The 15,873-nt window shown below is 52.8% G+C and overlaps 1 protein-coding gene across 4 annotated transcripts in view; it reads right to left on the bottom strand.

Annotated features, from left to right (window-relative positions):
• Positions 1–10,218: 10,218 nt before the first annotated feature.
• The window catches only part of KCNQ4 (potassium voltage-gated channel subfamily Q member 4), a gene marked incomplete at both ends in the record, with an annotated part of 51,327 nt that continues 45,672 nt past the window's right edge, over positions 10,219–15,873 (bottom strand). For all 4 annotated transcript variants that reach the window (XM_084242171.1, XM_084242172.1, XM_084242173.1 and 1 more), the window contains 3 exons: positions 10,219–10,431; positions 10,944–11,073; positions 13,312–13,443. In XM_084242171.1, the coding sequence (XP_084098297.1) occupies positions 10,219–10,431; positions 10,944–11,073; positions 13,312–13,443 (475 nt within the window). The remainder of the gene's footprint in view (positions 10,432–10,943; positions 11,074–13,311; positions 13,444–15,873) is intronic.

Below are 15,873 nucleotides of genomic sequence, written 5' to 3'. Positions count from 1 at the left end.
TACTGTCTCCTCCATGTGAGTATGGCTTTTGGGAGAGCAGCTATGACCTTGGCACCTAAAACAGTGCTTGGCAAAAGAGAGGCAAACACACAGAGAAGAAATGAATGAAGAGCAGAGAACACAGCCCCTTACTTCTCTGAGCCTGGAGTCCCTGATCTCGAGCCAGGAGCTGCTCAGCTCTGCCACTCCCCTCACTCTCTCTCTTCCTAACGAATAAAGGACCTTCATGGCGAGGTATCCTGGGCCTCAAAGTCCAGCCTCCTCCTAGCTCCAGGCTGGCACTGCAACTTGACCAAAGCCAAGGTCTCTACTGACGCCTGGTGGCGGTGGGAACACATAACAGGCCCAGGAGGATAACCCGGTGGGAGAAGATGGATCCCGGGTGGCCCAGCTTCCCTCCCTTCTGCCAACCAACGTTTATTCCTCAACTGTGTACAGGGGGCGGTGGGACTGCAGAGGAGAGGCAGATGTACTCCTTACCCTCCAGGAACTGGGGTGTCACCTGGAGAAGGGGGAAGGCAAGGATGATGAGATCCAGGAGAGGAGCTGAGCGGAGGTAGGTTAGAATTAAGGGCAGAACCCATCCCAGTTCTGAGCAGATACAGCAACCTGGGTCTGGGGTCTCCGCCCAAAGAATCTGTTTCCAAGCAACCTTCTTCTTTCTTCCAGGACGCCGTCCATCTTGCCCACCCACTTTAGAGACCATGTGGGGCAAAGAGAAAGGCTGGAGAAGCCGGTGTCCTGAGAAGCCACTTGAAACAAACATAAAGACGTTTCGGGAGGATTCGTTCTGCTGTGTGAGGTGTGATGTGAGCCTTCCACCTCACTGCTGCCAGTGAAGTCTGCCTTCCTAGCTGTAAAACAAACCAACCCAAACCTCAGTGGCCTGCAGAATCAGACACACATCCACGTCTCTGGATGAGGTGCTGTTGAGCGGATGCTGGCAGGGCCTGACTTGGAGGCTGGCGGGTCTACTCCCCCTGTCCCTCAGTGAAAGAATGACAGCTCCCCACCTTTCCTCACAGTGGGGAGGGGGCCTGCCTTTTCCCCATATTCTGCTGGGCAGAGCAAATTCCACACCAAACCCCGTCAGTGGAGCAGAAGCTCCCCCTCTCAGGACCTCCACACTCAGCTGCCAGCTCACAACTGTCACTCACTGGGCATTTCCAGGGCCACAGAGAATACAGGGGCCATCCGGTGACCCTGGGGGGAGAGTGGCTCATAACTGGTGATGGCTGATGCTAGGAAACACAGGCCAGCCTCCTTCCCTCAACTTGGCGCCACCCCAAGGGGCTGCCTGAGCTCCAGAGCTGCTAAGGATCAAGATGCCTCAGCTGAGAGCGACAGCAGATCACCCTCTCCCTCTGCCCAGACCAGGCTTCCTGACATCTTTACAGCTGCACCCCCAAGAGCACTCCCCAATAAACCTTCTGTACACCCCTCTCTGTCTCAGAATCTAATCGTAGGAACCCCGTGGTAAGACAGGTAGGGAAGTAGCCTCCACCCAAAGTAGCCATGGCAATGAAGAGAATGGAAGGTCGACTGTGGGACAAAAAACACAAACTACTCTAACAGAGAAAGTAGATAATGGAGGCAGCTTGGATTTATTGGGCTGCAACTAAATGCAAGGCACCGGCTCAACATGTATGCAGGGCAGGAATGCAGGCCGTCTCTGGGAGGCCCCTATTTTTTTAATGCATTGATTTTTATCTTTTATTATGGGGCTTCAAATAGGCTATGTGTGCAAAGACTCTGGGACTGAAATAAAGGTTTCCAAGCACTTGGTTGCATGAGGTTTAGGCGTGGTTGCATCAGTTTCCAGTTGGGACAGACAAGCCCCCAGGCCATCCTCCACCCTGCACATTTTTAGGAGAAAAGGATCCAAGTTGGTGGATCAAACCCACACTCCAGGCATTATGAGTAGTACTGTGTCTCCTCCAAATACATATGTTGCAGCCCTAATCTCTAATACCTCAAAAATGTGACTGCATTTGGAAATAGGATCTGAAAGAGGAAACAAAGTTAAAATGAGGGTGCTAGGGTGGGTCTTAGTCTAATATGACTGGTGGCCTTATGGGGGGGGAGAGAGAGAGAGTGAGAGAACAGCCAGGTGCATGCAATAAGACAATCACATGCTAACACTGGAAGAAGACAGCCAGCTACAAGCCAAGAAGATCTGGAAACAAAACCAACCCTGCTAACTCTTGTTCTTGGATGTCCAACCCTCAGAACTTTGAGGAAATAAAGTCTGTGGCTGAGGGCACCCAGTCTGGCATTTGTTACAGCAGCCCCAGCAAACCCATATCCCAGGGTAGCAGCTTTCTCAATCCATGGCACGCAAGAGGGAGAGAGAAGAGGAAGACGTGCCCCCCACTTTCTCAGAAAACAAGTTGTTTTGACAACTGCAACTGCCCAAAGTACCTGAATAAGAGTTCTAAAATGGGAGCCAGGCGGCATGGTTTTCTTTGATCTGCAAGTGTGCAAAAAAAAAAAAAAAAGAATTGCAATAGACTCAGAGACACCCATCCTGCTGCAATCTCATTCAGGTGAGTTGAATCCCTGCAGCAGTGCGGTCCCAGGCTGCTTGGTCCAGTGTCTCAGCCTTGACTTCAAGGGCTTCTAAAGCTTCTCTTTGCCCTCTTGTTCCATCTAGTCTTAACCTAAGTTAAGTCTCACCTGTCAGAGGCTGAGAAGCCCATGGGCCAACCAGGGTGCTGAGGCCCAAGCCCGAAACAGCCAAGTGAGTGAACCCCAGCCAAGGTGCCAGACACTCACAACCATGTTCACAAGTCCAGGGGAGAGCAGAACTGCTCAGCTGAGTTCAGTCCAAATCACTGACCCACAGAGTCAAAGGAAATAAAACAGTTGTGGCTTTAAGCTATTAAGTTGTAGGGTGAGTTCCTACATAGCAATAGATAAATGATGCCAAGTTAAAACCGTTTCTGCTCTCAAGGCCAAATGTACTGACAGTTCGGGAACTCCCAGAGCCACCTGCAAGCCCTCCTTGCTGAGCCAGACAAACTCAGAAGATAGAGCAGCATGTGCACTGGTTAATTGTGCATCTGTCCCCCCAGGGGCTAGATGACCCCAGGGCCGTAACTGGGTCTCCTGCATCTGTTCAGCCTACGTATTGTGCTGAGCCAGGTCTGACAAACAGCAGGTGTTGCACAGACATTCACTCCATTAGTGAAATGCCCTGGGACTTCTCCAGGGAACCAGCATCCCCTGCTCCCATTACTGCAGCAGTCTCCTAGCTTGCCTCCCCACACCCAGGCTGTGCCCTCAAATCCATCTTGCATGCTGGGGAGAAAACTTTATAAACTGCAAATCCATCCTGGTTTGATCTCTGCTCACAATCTCTAATTGGTTCCCAGAGCCCTCCCAGTTAAAATCTACCTTTTAGGAACAACTTATGACATCCTGCAAACCTCCACCCTGTGTGTCCCACCTTAAGCCACTCTCTCCCTGACTCTCCAGAACATTTCTTTCCAATCCTTCCATGGAGCGCACTCTCTGGGCTCTTACACATGTGATGCCCTCTGGCCAGAACTCACCACTCGGCCTTCAGTGCCTGTGTTAGTCTACTTTGCGTACAATGAGCCATGAAGTAGGGGACTTCACTGGAGTCTGGGCAGTGGCTGTTGATTTGGCTGGATGGTCAGAAAAGCGCAGGATCGGAGGATTGGCGATAAGGAGGATCTGGGAAGAGGTAGTTGGATGGACTTTTCAAAATGGACACAGACTGTGAAGCTATTTCTACCCCAAGTGAAATTTCAGCAAAGGGCCATCATGGCAGAGGCTCTGGATAGTCGGATGGTTAAGATTACATCAGATGGATCCCTGAATGGTCAGAGGTCGCCCCGTGGAGATCAGCCCGCCTCTTTCTGCAGTCCCTCCAGTGCCTGCTCCACGCGCCCTGAACAATGTGGTCACGGTGGCGGACTAGAGACTACTGTGGGCTCAACAGTATCGACCCATCTCACCAAGACTGATCTGGCCAGCGCCACAGCTGTGTCTCCAAGCAACCATCGGCAGAAACACGCTAGATACGCCACATGTCGCCATTTCTCAGATTCGTCTGGAAACTCGGGGCCAGGTTGATGCCACTGGATCCTCTCCATCATGGAGGGGGCAGTGGTAGATGCTCATTCATATAACCAGGGTGTGAGGCCGCAGCAGGAGTCAAAGGGAGATCGCTAGAATAGTTTCTCTATTACTCTCTATTACACCAAATAACTGGCTGCTGTGACAAATTACTATAAACTTGGTAACTTGGAACAACAGAAATTTATTCTCTCACAGTCTGGAGGCCAGAAGTCTAACATCAGCTCCCAGGGGCCCAAATCAAGGTGTCACGACACTGCCCTCCTTCAGAGCTCAAGCCATTCCTTGACTCCTCCGCCTTTGGGTGGCTGCTGCCATTCTTTTGCTGTGGCCAAATTACTCCAATCTCTGCTTCTGTCTTCATATTCTGCCCACTCTCCTGTGTGTGTGAGGTCTTCCTCAGGTTCCCTCTTAAAAAGAAACTTGTAGGGCCTCCCCTCGTGGCGCAGCAGTTGAGCGCTGGGCTGTGAAACTGCCTGCAGCCTCTGCAGCGCCGGTTCAATCCCGGGCCGCCGGGGAAGGTTCCCACATGGCGCGCAGACCTCTCCTGCCGCCTGCTGCTCCCCTCAGCAGTGTGTTTCATCAGTCTGCCTGTTCTGCTCTGGCTCTGGTGAATTCTCTCACCCTCCCGCGCTTCTGACTGTACCCAGTGCTTGTATGTATAAATAAATGAATGAATGAATGAATGCATGAATCTTAAAAAAATACACTTTAAAAAAAAAGAAACTTGTAATTGGATCCAGAGCCCACTAGATAATCCAGGATTATGTCCACATGTCAAGATCATTAACTTAATTACATCTACAAAGATCCTTTTCCCTTATAAGGTAATAACAGATTCCAGGGATTAGGACCTGTCTTATCAGCAGTGATAATGAAGGCAAAGATAAACACCTGGGATTACATCAAACTGAAAAGCTTCTGCACAGCAAAAGGACCTGGCTTATTTTTGGGTGTACATTATTCAGCCTACTACACTTTCAAAAAAGGTTGCTTCTTGTTCCTGCGTTACTGGCCCATGCTAGTTGGGAGGGCTTCATGTTCTCAAGGGAAGGGAAGCAACGCACTTTTCATTGAGTTGGGAGTTGAAACATCTACTCGGCCATTTTGGGCTCCTTCGGCCATTTGCAACAGGCAAAGAGAGCTAATGAGCTGGCTTCCCTCTGGTCCTCATTACCTAGGGGAGATTGGGCACTGCTGCACAGTCTGGGTGAGGAGGACCATGCCTGAAGCCCGGCGGATTCTTTTTTTTTTTAAGATTTTATTTTTATTTTTGCGTAGAATAGCTGGGGTGTAGGCCAGGGGTGTGGGCAGGGAGAGGATTCACCAGAGACAGAGTGGGGAGCAGCACAAGCAGATGTACTGAAATACACTGCTGAGGGGAGTAGCAGGCAAGACAGGAGAGGTCTGGCTACACCATGTGGGTCATTGCCGTGGCGGGGGATCGAACTCAGGCCATGGTAGTGATCGCACTGAGACTTAACCCCTAGGCACCAGGGAGGTCCATCTGGATTCTTTAGGTCCCTCTTAATACCTGCCATGTACAACAGTAAAAGTGAACAAAAAGCCACGGCACCCAAAACCACACATGACCACTGAGGATTCAGAACTTTTGGGGATGATTGTTTGGGTCATTCCACCATGTAAAATACCACAACCAGCTGAGTGATGACTGAGGGCTGAGAAAGCTTAGAATGTCAGTGGAAGAAAGAAGATAGATGAGAGATAGACAGAAGATTGATAGATAGATTATCAACTTTGGTACTATGACCAGTTACCAGAAAAAGTCTACTGCAGGGGCCTCCCTGGTGGCGCAAGGGGTTAAGACACAATCTACGAAGCTGTCCACAGCCTCTGCAGCATGAATTCGCTCCCCAGCTGGCCAAGGAGCTACCCACATGGCACAACAGACCTCTCCTGACTCGCCCTCTGCTCCCCTCAGCAGTGTACTTCGGTCAGTCTGCCTGTTCTGCTCCCCGCTCTGTCTCTGGTGAATCCTCTCACCCTCCACACCTCTGGCCTGTACCCCAGCTCTTGTATGCATAAATCAATATTTTTTTTAAAAAGTCGACTGCAGCTATGCATATTTTATTCCTTGCGTGTGTGATGTTAGGTAATTTATTTTTCCCTCCCTCCTTCTTTTCCCCCATTATTTTACATAAAGATTGTAAGTCATTGCCAACTTAGCAGTTTCGTGTTGCAGGTGGGATTGTGACTAAATTAGCTGGGTAATTAACATCACCCAAATATGGATTCAGTGACTAGCTTCTGAAGAGGGATGCAGCTAATGGAAGATGGGACTTTGCGTTTTCTCATTTGTGGGGAGTGTTAGAGTTTCTGCATTTGTATGCAGAACAGCTTCATCTCATTAGGTGGAAGTTACTGTTTCTTTATGGAGGTTCAAATATTTGTGGATTAATATATGTGGCTACCAATTGTCCAAAGAGGTGGACTGCCCTAGTTTTACCTGAGAAAGGTTGGCAGAGGAGACTGATTTCTTTTGTTTACTAACCTGTTAGCAACCCCCTGGTGGCAACGGCTGATCCTCAGCTTTGTTACTGCTCTCAGACAAGCTTCCTTGTCTCCCTTAAGGGGTACTAGCACCAATCAGACAGCACCCCCTCTTTAGACCTCTGAATCCCAGCACTGCGGGGCTCCCCCCATAAACTTTGTTTCCCACCACCCTCCCTTGTGTCCCCTTGTCTCTTACCCTCCCTCTTCCCTCTTAACCTCAGAGTCCTCAGGATGTTTATTCTCATCTACCAGTTTTTTAAAGTGTTTTTACCTTATCGAATTGTCTGCTATGTAAAGGTCCAGTGTTTGTTTTTTCTCATTCTGACTTACTTTGCTGCATGCAAGTCTCTCAAGTTCTTCACTTTGTGAAAACCGCTGCAGTTCATCCTTTCCTATGACTGTATGAAACTCTGGAGTGTGCACATACCACATCTTCTTGATCTAATCATCCACCAGTGACCACTCGGGCTGCTGCCACGTCCTAGCTTTTGTAGGAATGCTGCTGTGAACCCATTGGGAACTGTAGGGTAAGGTAAAAAGTATTAGGCTTTTCTGCCCTCCCGCCATCAGGATAGATGACAGAACCCTGCGGTCCTGAATGCATGCCTGATGGCGGGCACCTGGAGTGGGGTGTGGGCCTATGTATATGGGATTCACCTGGGCTGAGATTGGGCTTTTAAGGGCGGCATCACGGGGACGCCAGCAGAAGCGGGAGAGCAGAGAAGCAGAGAGAACACGAGAGAATGCCAGAGAGCTCAGAGAGAGTGAAGACTTGCTGGGGGCTGGGAGGCCTGCCAGCCTCCCGGACCCCCAGCACCCCTGCCTGCTGTGTGCTTGGTAAATCCCAATAAAAGCCTGCAAAAGCCAGCGAGGGCTCCAGGACTCTCCTCCTCACCCCGTCTGCATAGAATCATAGAAAACCTGCTCAGTGCCCTTCCTGCCCTTACAGGAACATACGGGTTTTGTATTGATGGTTTATATGCTTTGCATATGTGCCCAAGAGTGGGACTGCCAGGTCATACATTATTTCCATTTTCAGTTTTTAAAGATAAATTCAGATTGCTTTCCATAATGGTTTCACCAGTTTACTTTCCCACCCACAATGTAATAGGGTTCTTTTGTCTCCCCCTAAAAGCTTACAGGTTCTGCTAACCCCACCCTCTTCCCTACATTCCTGTGGCCTGAGGAGTCACTGTTTCCACAGTAATTTTCTCTGGGTTATCTTAGTGTTGTCTTCTTGTTCTTTCAGCCCACTACCCCAGTATAAACCACTCCTTATAGTAAATTCTCTCTGGTGAAAAGCCTGGTGTACCTTCTGTTTTCCTGACTGAACTCTGACTAATACAAATTACCTGGAAAGTGGTACTCACATTTCCCTGGGGTGCAAAGCCAGAGAACAGTCAATTTGGCAGTGCCAGGGTCATCGTGAGAGACCAAGCTGCCAGAGAGGGAGGCGAGACAGAAGACAGGTTCCTGACACATTCAAGCACATAGATCCTGTTGTACCCGAAGCCAAACCTACGCCCTGGACTTTTGCGTTGTCTGGGCCAAGAACTTTCAGTTTTTGATGAAGCCCTAGTGGGTTGAGTTTTATTGTTCACAGTCAAAGAGTATGAATAATCAAATCTCTCTTCCACCAGGTGCCCACCCCATAGCCACGGGACAGCCAAGACCAACCGCATCCTACTGAAAACTTTAATGAAACCAATAAGTTAATAAGTTAACAAAGTGAGGTACTTGCATATCTGAGAACCGGGTTGGTGGGGGAATCTCTATCGTTGACGGACGGGAGAGCTTCTTCCCAAGTTTCCTTTGGTCACAAGGTAATCCCATTCTCCTGCCCCTCTCCACAGCTCTGTCTCTGGGGGGTTGAGGGGTGGCTCTCTGGGGACAGTGCAGTGCAGGTGAAGTAAGCCGGGACAGGCTCCATCTAGGGCTTGATGGTCACATGCAGAGGGCATATTGGGGCAGAGGCTGGGCACCATGGGGCTGAGCAAGATCCAGTCCCAGCCCTGGCGCTGGTGCATGCAGGACCCCAGTCATGAGAGGCAGGCAGTTGGCCTGAGCCCCTCATTTGCTGACACCCCACAGAGAGTCACAACTGTCCATTACCCATCACCCTCCTGCCACCTGCATTGGCTTTGTGGAAGAGGGATAAAGGGGTAGGTTTACCAAAGAAGAATGGGGCTTCAGGGTGGAGGGGGGCTTATACCACTATGGGGTCCATCAACTGAAGTTAAAAGTAGGGTATGGAAGGAGGGGAAACAGTGCATGTGAGTGCCAGATGCATAGTTGGTGCCCTATAAGTGGTAGTTGCTAGATGCATTATTCCCTCTGGGAGTCAAAGTGACGAGGAAGGGACGAGCCGAGATAGAAGCAAGTCTGATAATCACCGTGGGGAGGGGCCTGGGGTCTTTCAAGTGCACTCCAGATCCCAGAGACCTAGGCCTGAGTGGGAATGCCAAGGAAGGCCCCCAGCACAGGCTCCTAGACCAATTAAGAGCAAATCTGTAGAAAGGGGAGCTGGTAAAACTCTGGTGTGGCTCTGGTGCAGAGACCTGTGGTCACTTCAGAGCCTCTGGGATGGAGTGGAGGGCTCCTCGTAGTGGACAGTACCCTGCAAGGCCAGTCCACTGGCACCCAGTACAGAGGCCCAGGAGAGGCTGCCGGCTCTGTGCACCTGTCTCCCAGTGTGACTGCACATGTCACTGTGAATGGGAGACTTTCTTCATGTCCCCAGAAACTAAAGGGACATGTTCGTGTGACCATGGGAGCATTGTCTGTTTGGGACAAAGGTTTGGGAGGTCAGAAACTTGTGCTATTAATGGGGTCAGCAGAGCCAAAGACGGGAGTGGCCAGCCAGCAGGAAGAGGAACCCCTGCGAGGGGACACCTGCAAACGGGAAGAAAGGCCCAGGCACTGCCCTTGGGCGGAGAGGGAGAGACAGGCCCCATGCTGGGTGGGGAGAGGGTGATAAGCCAAAATAGGGGTGGGGGTCATGGCCAAGCAGCCTGAGACCAGCTACTGCTGGAGGCCCATCTCCCAGTGGGGGAGGGGCAGAGGGACCCCATGGGGGCCCCCAATGTTGCATATTTAACATAGTTTGCATATATGGTGCCCACCTGCCTTGTGGCAGGGTTCTGTGCTTTGTGGGTATCAGTGGGGGCACCTTGGGCCCACCCCCAAGTGGGGCAGGGACTTGGCGGGAGGGCTTCCCTGCTCTGTCTGAAGGGTGGGCCAGAGACCTCACCTTGCATAGCTGGAAGCTGGGTTAGGGCCCAGGGCCCCGGCGCCCCACTCCCATTCCCCGGGAGGTGCCCCTGCCGGAGGGCGGGCCATGCTGGGCCTTGATGGAACGGGCAGGGCACTGGGGGAGCCAGAGGCTTCGGGCAGCCGCTGCTGCTGCCCTCCGTGCGGTCTGGCGTCTCACGCTCCCGAGGTGCGGCGGGTCGTGGGTACCTCGCCGACCCAGGCAGCTCAATACTGCGTGTGGCCTCTCTCCCTCGAGGGAGCGAGTTCAAGTAGAAGTCTGGAGGCCTCGGAGGGCGGATCCGAGCGCCAGGCCGCGGGGCTGACCCAGGCTGGCCCCTGAGAAGCCCCTCAGTCCATGTTGGTGCTGACCGAGCGGGAGATGCTGAGCGTCTGTGCAGAGACGGAGATGTCCTCGTGGTCCACGGGGCTGTGGTAGTCGGAGGTGATGTCGGGGTCGAAGAGCGGCACTTGCACGGTGCCCAGGCTGGCCGAGGTGCCGGAGCGCAGGCAGCGCGAGTAGAAGCCCAACAGCAGGTCCAGCTTGTGCTCAATGGACTGGACCTGCGGGCGGGGCGCGGCTAGAGGCGGGGCTGGGGGCGGGCTTTGAAGGGCAGGTGGCAGGTGTGGGCGGGGATTGGGCGGGGCTAAACTGGGGCAGGGCTTGGGCGGGGCAACAGGTAAGGGTTGCTTGGCTGGTGAGCCCGAGGAAGCCGGGCAGCTAGGGCTTGGTCCCCAAGCCAGTTCCCGTGTGACTGGTAGGGATGGTCGTCTAGGCGCTGGAGACCACCTGAGCGGGTCTAGATGAAGTGGGTGAGAATTATACGGTTTATCTGAATCTGTATTAGCCCAGGGTGGGGCCTGGCAGGAGAAAGCGCATTTTTTAGGGTCCTGAGCCGGCTTCCTGGGAGGCCATGCTTCCCTGTAGGATGGCGGGCCGCGGGGGGCGAAGCTGGGGACTCGGAGGCCCTGCTAGGGGACCCTGGGGTGTGGCTCTGAGCTCCCCGTGACCTCCCAGAGTTTCTAGGTCGATGACCAGCTCCTCCACACCAGTGGCAGTCTTATCTCACACTCACCTGCTTCTCCACCTTGACCACGCGCCCCATCATACTGATTTCATCTACCGCCTCCGAGTCAGAGGGCCCCTTGTCGCCCTTCTCCCGGGTCTTCCTGTCGCCGGGCCCCCGGCCCACAATCTGGTCCACCCTTGGGGAGAAGGAACCAGACCCGTCAAAGTCCTAGCCCACACGTGACCCCTCCTTTCTGCAAGAACCCCCCCTTGCCCTGCTCATACGTGCCTCTAGCACCTGCACCTGTCAGAAGGGACTAGCTGAGGGAATGGGCTTTTTTTCCATGCCAAATGGAGGGAGACAGGGTTGGATGGAGGGACCTGGTCACTGTTTAGAGGGTTCTTCCATAGCCGATCAGAGACACCATGCACAAGCATGGCAAGTAAAACACCTGATGAAAATGGGGGGCTGGGGGTGGGAGGAGGGAGAGACACAAGTGGGCATGTAGTTGGGTGGACAACACTGGAGCTGGTCCCACCATATTTTTCTGCTTTCTGTCACAGTAAAATTCTTGAAAGTGTTCTCTATCCTTTATCTGCAATTTCTCTCCTCCCCTTCGCTCTTAAACCTACTCCTGCCAGGCTTTCACTCCATTTCATCAGCGCTGAAATGCAAAATGGCCTCCAGATTGCCTAACTTGAGGTTCAACTCAGTCCTCGTTGTAGTGAGACCTGTCAGCAGTGCTAAGCACATCTGAGGGCCCCGTATGTGCCTTGTTCTCTTGAATTCCTGAGCAGCACCCTCTCCCGGACCTCCTACCCCACTAGGCCTCCTCAGCCTCCTTTGCTGGTTCCTACTGTACCTCTACAACTCCAAACACTGTAGGACCCAACACTGTCTCCTGGGGCCTCTTTTCTATTCCCTCCCACTTGCTTAGTGATGACTCGCTTCCAGATTTGACACCAGCTCTCTATCTCCAACCTACAGCTTTCCTCCAAGCTCCACACCCTCCGTCAGATCAGCACTCCCCTAGAGGACTGATAGGAATCGCAATTCAACACACCCCTCCTTTCCCCTTGGAAACCTGCTCTGCTGCTGCCTTCTCCATGTCAATAAATGAAAACTTTTTACTTTCACTGAAGCCAGAAATATTGACTTCATCCTTGACTTTTTTTTTCCTCTTACAATTCATCAGAAAACCCAGTCGCTTTACCTGCAAAGTGTATATAGAATCTGAGCATTTCTCCCCAATTCTGCTGTTGCCCTTCTGTCCAAGTCCCCATCGTGTCGTGCCTGGACATCTAAAATATCCCCTTGCTGGTCTTCCTACTTCTGCCCTATGTCCCTTTATGTACCCTTCTCAACACAGGCCCTAGGGTAATCCTTTTTAAAATATAATCAGATCTTGTCGGTCCTTTGCTCACCACCCTCCAATACTTGCATCTCATGCCCAGATGAATGCCAAAATCTTTGGAGTGGCCTGTGGGGCATTGCACAGTCTAAGTGCCACGAACCTTCTAAGCTCCCCCACTTCTCTCACACCAGAACAGAGACACCCTGGGCTTCCTGCTGTTCCTAAATGCATAACCAGACACCTGCTCATCTCAGAGCCTTTGCACTGGCTGTTCCCTCTGGAAACTCTTTATTTAATGAACAGCCAGAGTTCCGACTCCCTCGCCTTTCATTTTTCCTCAGAAGTCACCTTCTCATCTATTTAAAATTGCAAACCCTACACCCTCACCCTTACTTTTCTCCTTAGCCTTTATCATCACCTGACATATTCTAGATCCACATGTTTATCATCTGTTCTCCTTCCACTAGAATGAAAGGCCCATGAGGGCAGGGATTGTTTTGTGCTCCTTTATGTTTCACGTTCCATTATACCCCGCTGTCTGCCAGGTAGCAAATGCCCAATGATTATGTCTTGAGAGGACAAGGGAATAAATGGGCGGTGAGAAGTCAGGTAAGAAGAGGATGGGGCCGAGATGTAGGTGACAGGGATCTTGGTGTGTGAATTCTTCCTGCATGCTGGGTGGAGAGAAGAGGTGCAGGAGGATTCCAGAGGCAAAAGGCATACAGCACTGAGGACAATTTTCCTGTCCCCTTGGGAGATGGGAGGTCATGGGTTATTTTAGGCCTATTGTTTCAGGACCAGGAAAGAGGCATCCTAAAGACATCCCCCAGGCGTGTAGGTCAATAAGTTCACACAGAGGACCTGTTGTTTTTTTCAGGTTTGACAGCTGTGGGATCTGGCCACAGTCCATCCTGTAAGCCTTGCCAAGGTGAGAAACTTTAGCTCCCTGGCATCCACTAGGGGGCCCCCGGAGCTCTGTTGGGGGAACAAGAGAACTGCACAGACTTAGTGTGAGATGCTGGGGCCACAGCCTCCCACAGCCTCCCTGCTCCCCGCCTCCTCCAGGGTGGATGAGGGCACCGTGCTTGCAGGCTCTTGATCCGGCCCAGCATGTCCAGGTGCCCTGCCGAGTACTGCTCGATGACGTCCTTCACATCATAGGGTCTCAGCGTCTCCTTGAATTTCCTTTTGGCCACCAGGAACTTCAGAATCCTGTGGAGAAATGGGTGTTAGGGGAGGGTCCTGCATTTTTTTTTTTTAAGATTTATTTATTTATGCATACAAGAGCTGGGGTACAGGCCAGAGATGTGGGGGTGAGAGGATTCACCAGAGACAGAGTGGGGAACAGAACAGGCAGACGACCAAAATACACTGCTGAGAGGAGCAGCGGGCGAGGCAGGAGAGGTCTGCTGCGCCACGTGGGTTGCTCCCTGGCCGGGGATCGAACTCATGCTACAGAGGCTGCGGACAGCTTCATAGGTTGCGTCTTAACCCCTTGAGCCACCAGGGAGGCCCATGTCCTGCTTTCTGAGGATGAGCAGGGGATTCTGTTCCAGCCCCCTTTGTTTCTTTGCTACCCCCTTGTCCAGCAACAAAGCACCTTCTGCTTGGGCCACAAAATAGCCTCTCCTGAGTCACCCACCATCACTACCTCCCACCCTCCCACCATGCTCCTGCCCTGCCCCCCACACACAGATGTTTGATTGGTATTTTTTAAATGTTCCCATACTGTAGTGGCCTTTGCCTGGGAGGCAGGTTTCACCCCTGGGTGACACACACAGCATGGGGGAAGGCTGTTGAGGACAATTTGGAGGAAGGCATTCACTCCACGATGCTTTTAGAACTGCTGAGCTGGACCCTGGGTGCCCAGAGGCTGTCAGATACAATCCATGGTCTCAGGAGCCCTGGTCTAGGTTGGGCGACTACCAGGACACATTTAGGGGGTGACCAGGGCATTGTCAAGGAGTAGAGGAAGAGGAATGTGGTCCATGAGAAGGGAGACCTCGTCTGGGGAGGTCAGGGAACAAGTCTTGAGATCTCCAGGCCGAGAGCGGGAGGAGGGACATGAAGGAACACAGACAGGCAGGGGGTATGCGAGAGTCAGTTCAAAGAAGCCTGAACAGGACATGAAGGCCAGGAGCTGGGGGGAGGGGGGTGCCCATGAGAAGACAGGGAAAGAGGCCGGCCTTGAGGAGGAGGCTGGGAGGAGATGCCCTGGAGAGCCCTGCATCACTGGCAGAGGTTGGGCAGTGGGAAGTTGGGGGCAGGGGTTGACCATTCTACCGGCCTGTGTGGAGGATAGGGGCAGGGGATAGGCTGAGCCGGGTTGTGCAGTGGCATGGAGGTAGAACTGAGAGCTTTTGAGTGTGGGTCCAGGAGACTCCCATGGCTTGGGCCACAGGGGGATGATGGTGCCGATGCCTGAAATGGGGGCATGGAGGAAAGAGTGGGTTTGGGGCGTGCTGGGAGTGGCAGGCCTTGGGATGGCCAACAAGAGCTGACCTGGGCTGGGAGGCAGCTCAAGCACCGTGCTCCAGACACTGGCCACTTGGTGGGAGCGTTGCTCATGGGGCAGCGCATGTGACTGCAGAAGCTGGTCACTTGGGGGGGAGAGGAAGAATGTGTAGAAGGGGGTGGGAGATGCCTCAGACTCTGGGACTGGGCTCCAGCTGACTCTGACTTTAAAAGGAAAATAAAGGAATGAGGCTTGTGGGCAGATGCATCAGATCGGGAAGAGGAGGAGAGTCTGAGAGATCTGGGACTGAAGGGGGTCTCTGGAGCTAGAGCTTCGGCTGCAGGTGGCGACTAGGCCAGGATTCCATGCCTAGGAAGACGGCGGCCAGGTGCGCGGGTGGATCTCGGCTAATGGACCCTGGAGACGCTGGTTCTCCCTTAGCTGTCCAGGCAGGGAGACAGGCCCACCATCATGGGAAATACATTTTACATCAGAAACCAGTACACAGCGCACACAAAAAGCTGAAATAACGTTTCAGAAACATTATCTGCCCTGACCATCATGGAGGCACTCTGGCACTTTCTATTCTTTTTTTTTTTTTTTAATGCCTTTTTTTAGGGCTCAGCTCATTGATTTCACCAAGTTGATTTCCAAGTGCTCTGGCCTGGGATGTGGGCACTGCTCTAGAGGGGGGTCGGGGTGGGGGCGGGCAGCCAGGCTGCGGCCAAGAGGCCAGGGAGAGATAGTTGGAGACATAGAGGCAGGAGAGCCAGACTGAGACACAGATGGAGGGAAAGCGCACACAGGAGAGGCCAGGGAGACCCGGGCAGACGCGGCGCACAGCTCGTAGTAAAGAGAGTCTGCCAGGAAGAGTGAGGGATGCGAGTAGGAGCAGGAGGACAGTGCGGGCGTTGAGAAGAGAGCTGGTGATGGGCAGTTGTGCCCTCCACCCCACCAGCCAGCCTCTAGATGTGACGACTATGAGGTCACCCTGCTGGGAGCCAGAGGCCCCCTCCGCAGCCACCCAAGCTCCAGGGTCCCTGCTGGTCGTCCCCACAAAGGTGCCAGGTAGGCAGCAGCTGTTTGTCCGGGAGCCAGCCTAGGTCTGGCCATGCAGGCAGGCCCCAGATGGGGAGCAGAAATGAGTTGCAGAGGGTTGGGGGGGCTCGCGCCAGGGCTCAGCCTCA

This window comes from Talpa europaea (genome assembly GCF_964194135.1).
Source record: "Talpa europaea genome assembly, chromosome: 9".
NCBI classification, from domain to species: Eukaryota; Metazoa; Chordata; class Mammalia; order Eulipotyphla; family Talpidae; genus Talpa; species Talpa europaea.
Note: the sequence above shows the minus strand (reverse complement) of the source record. Positions and strands in the feature narration are given on the sequence as shown.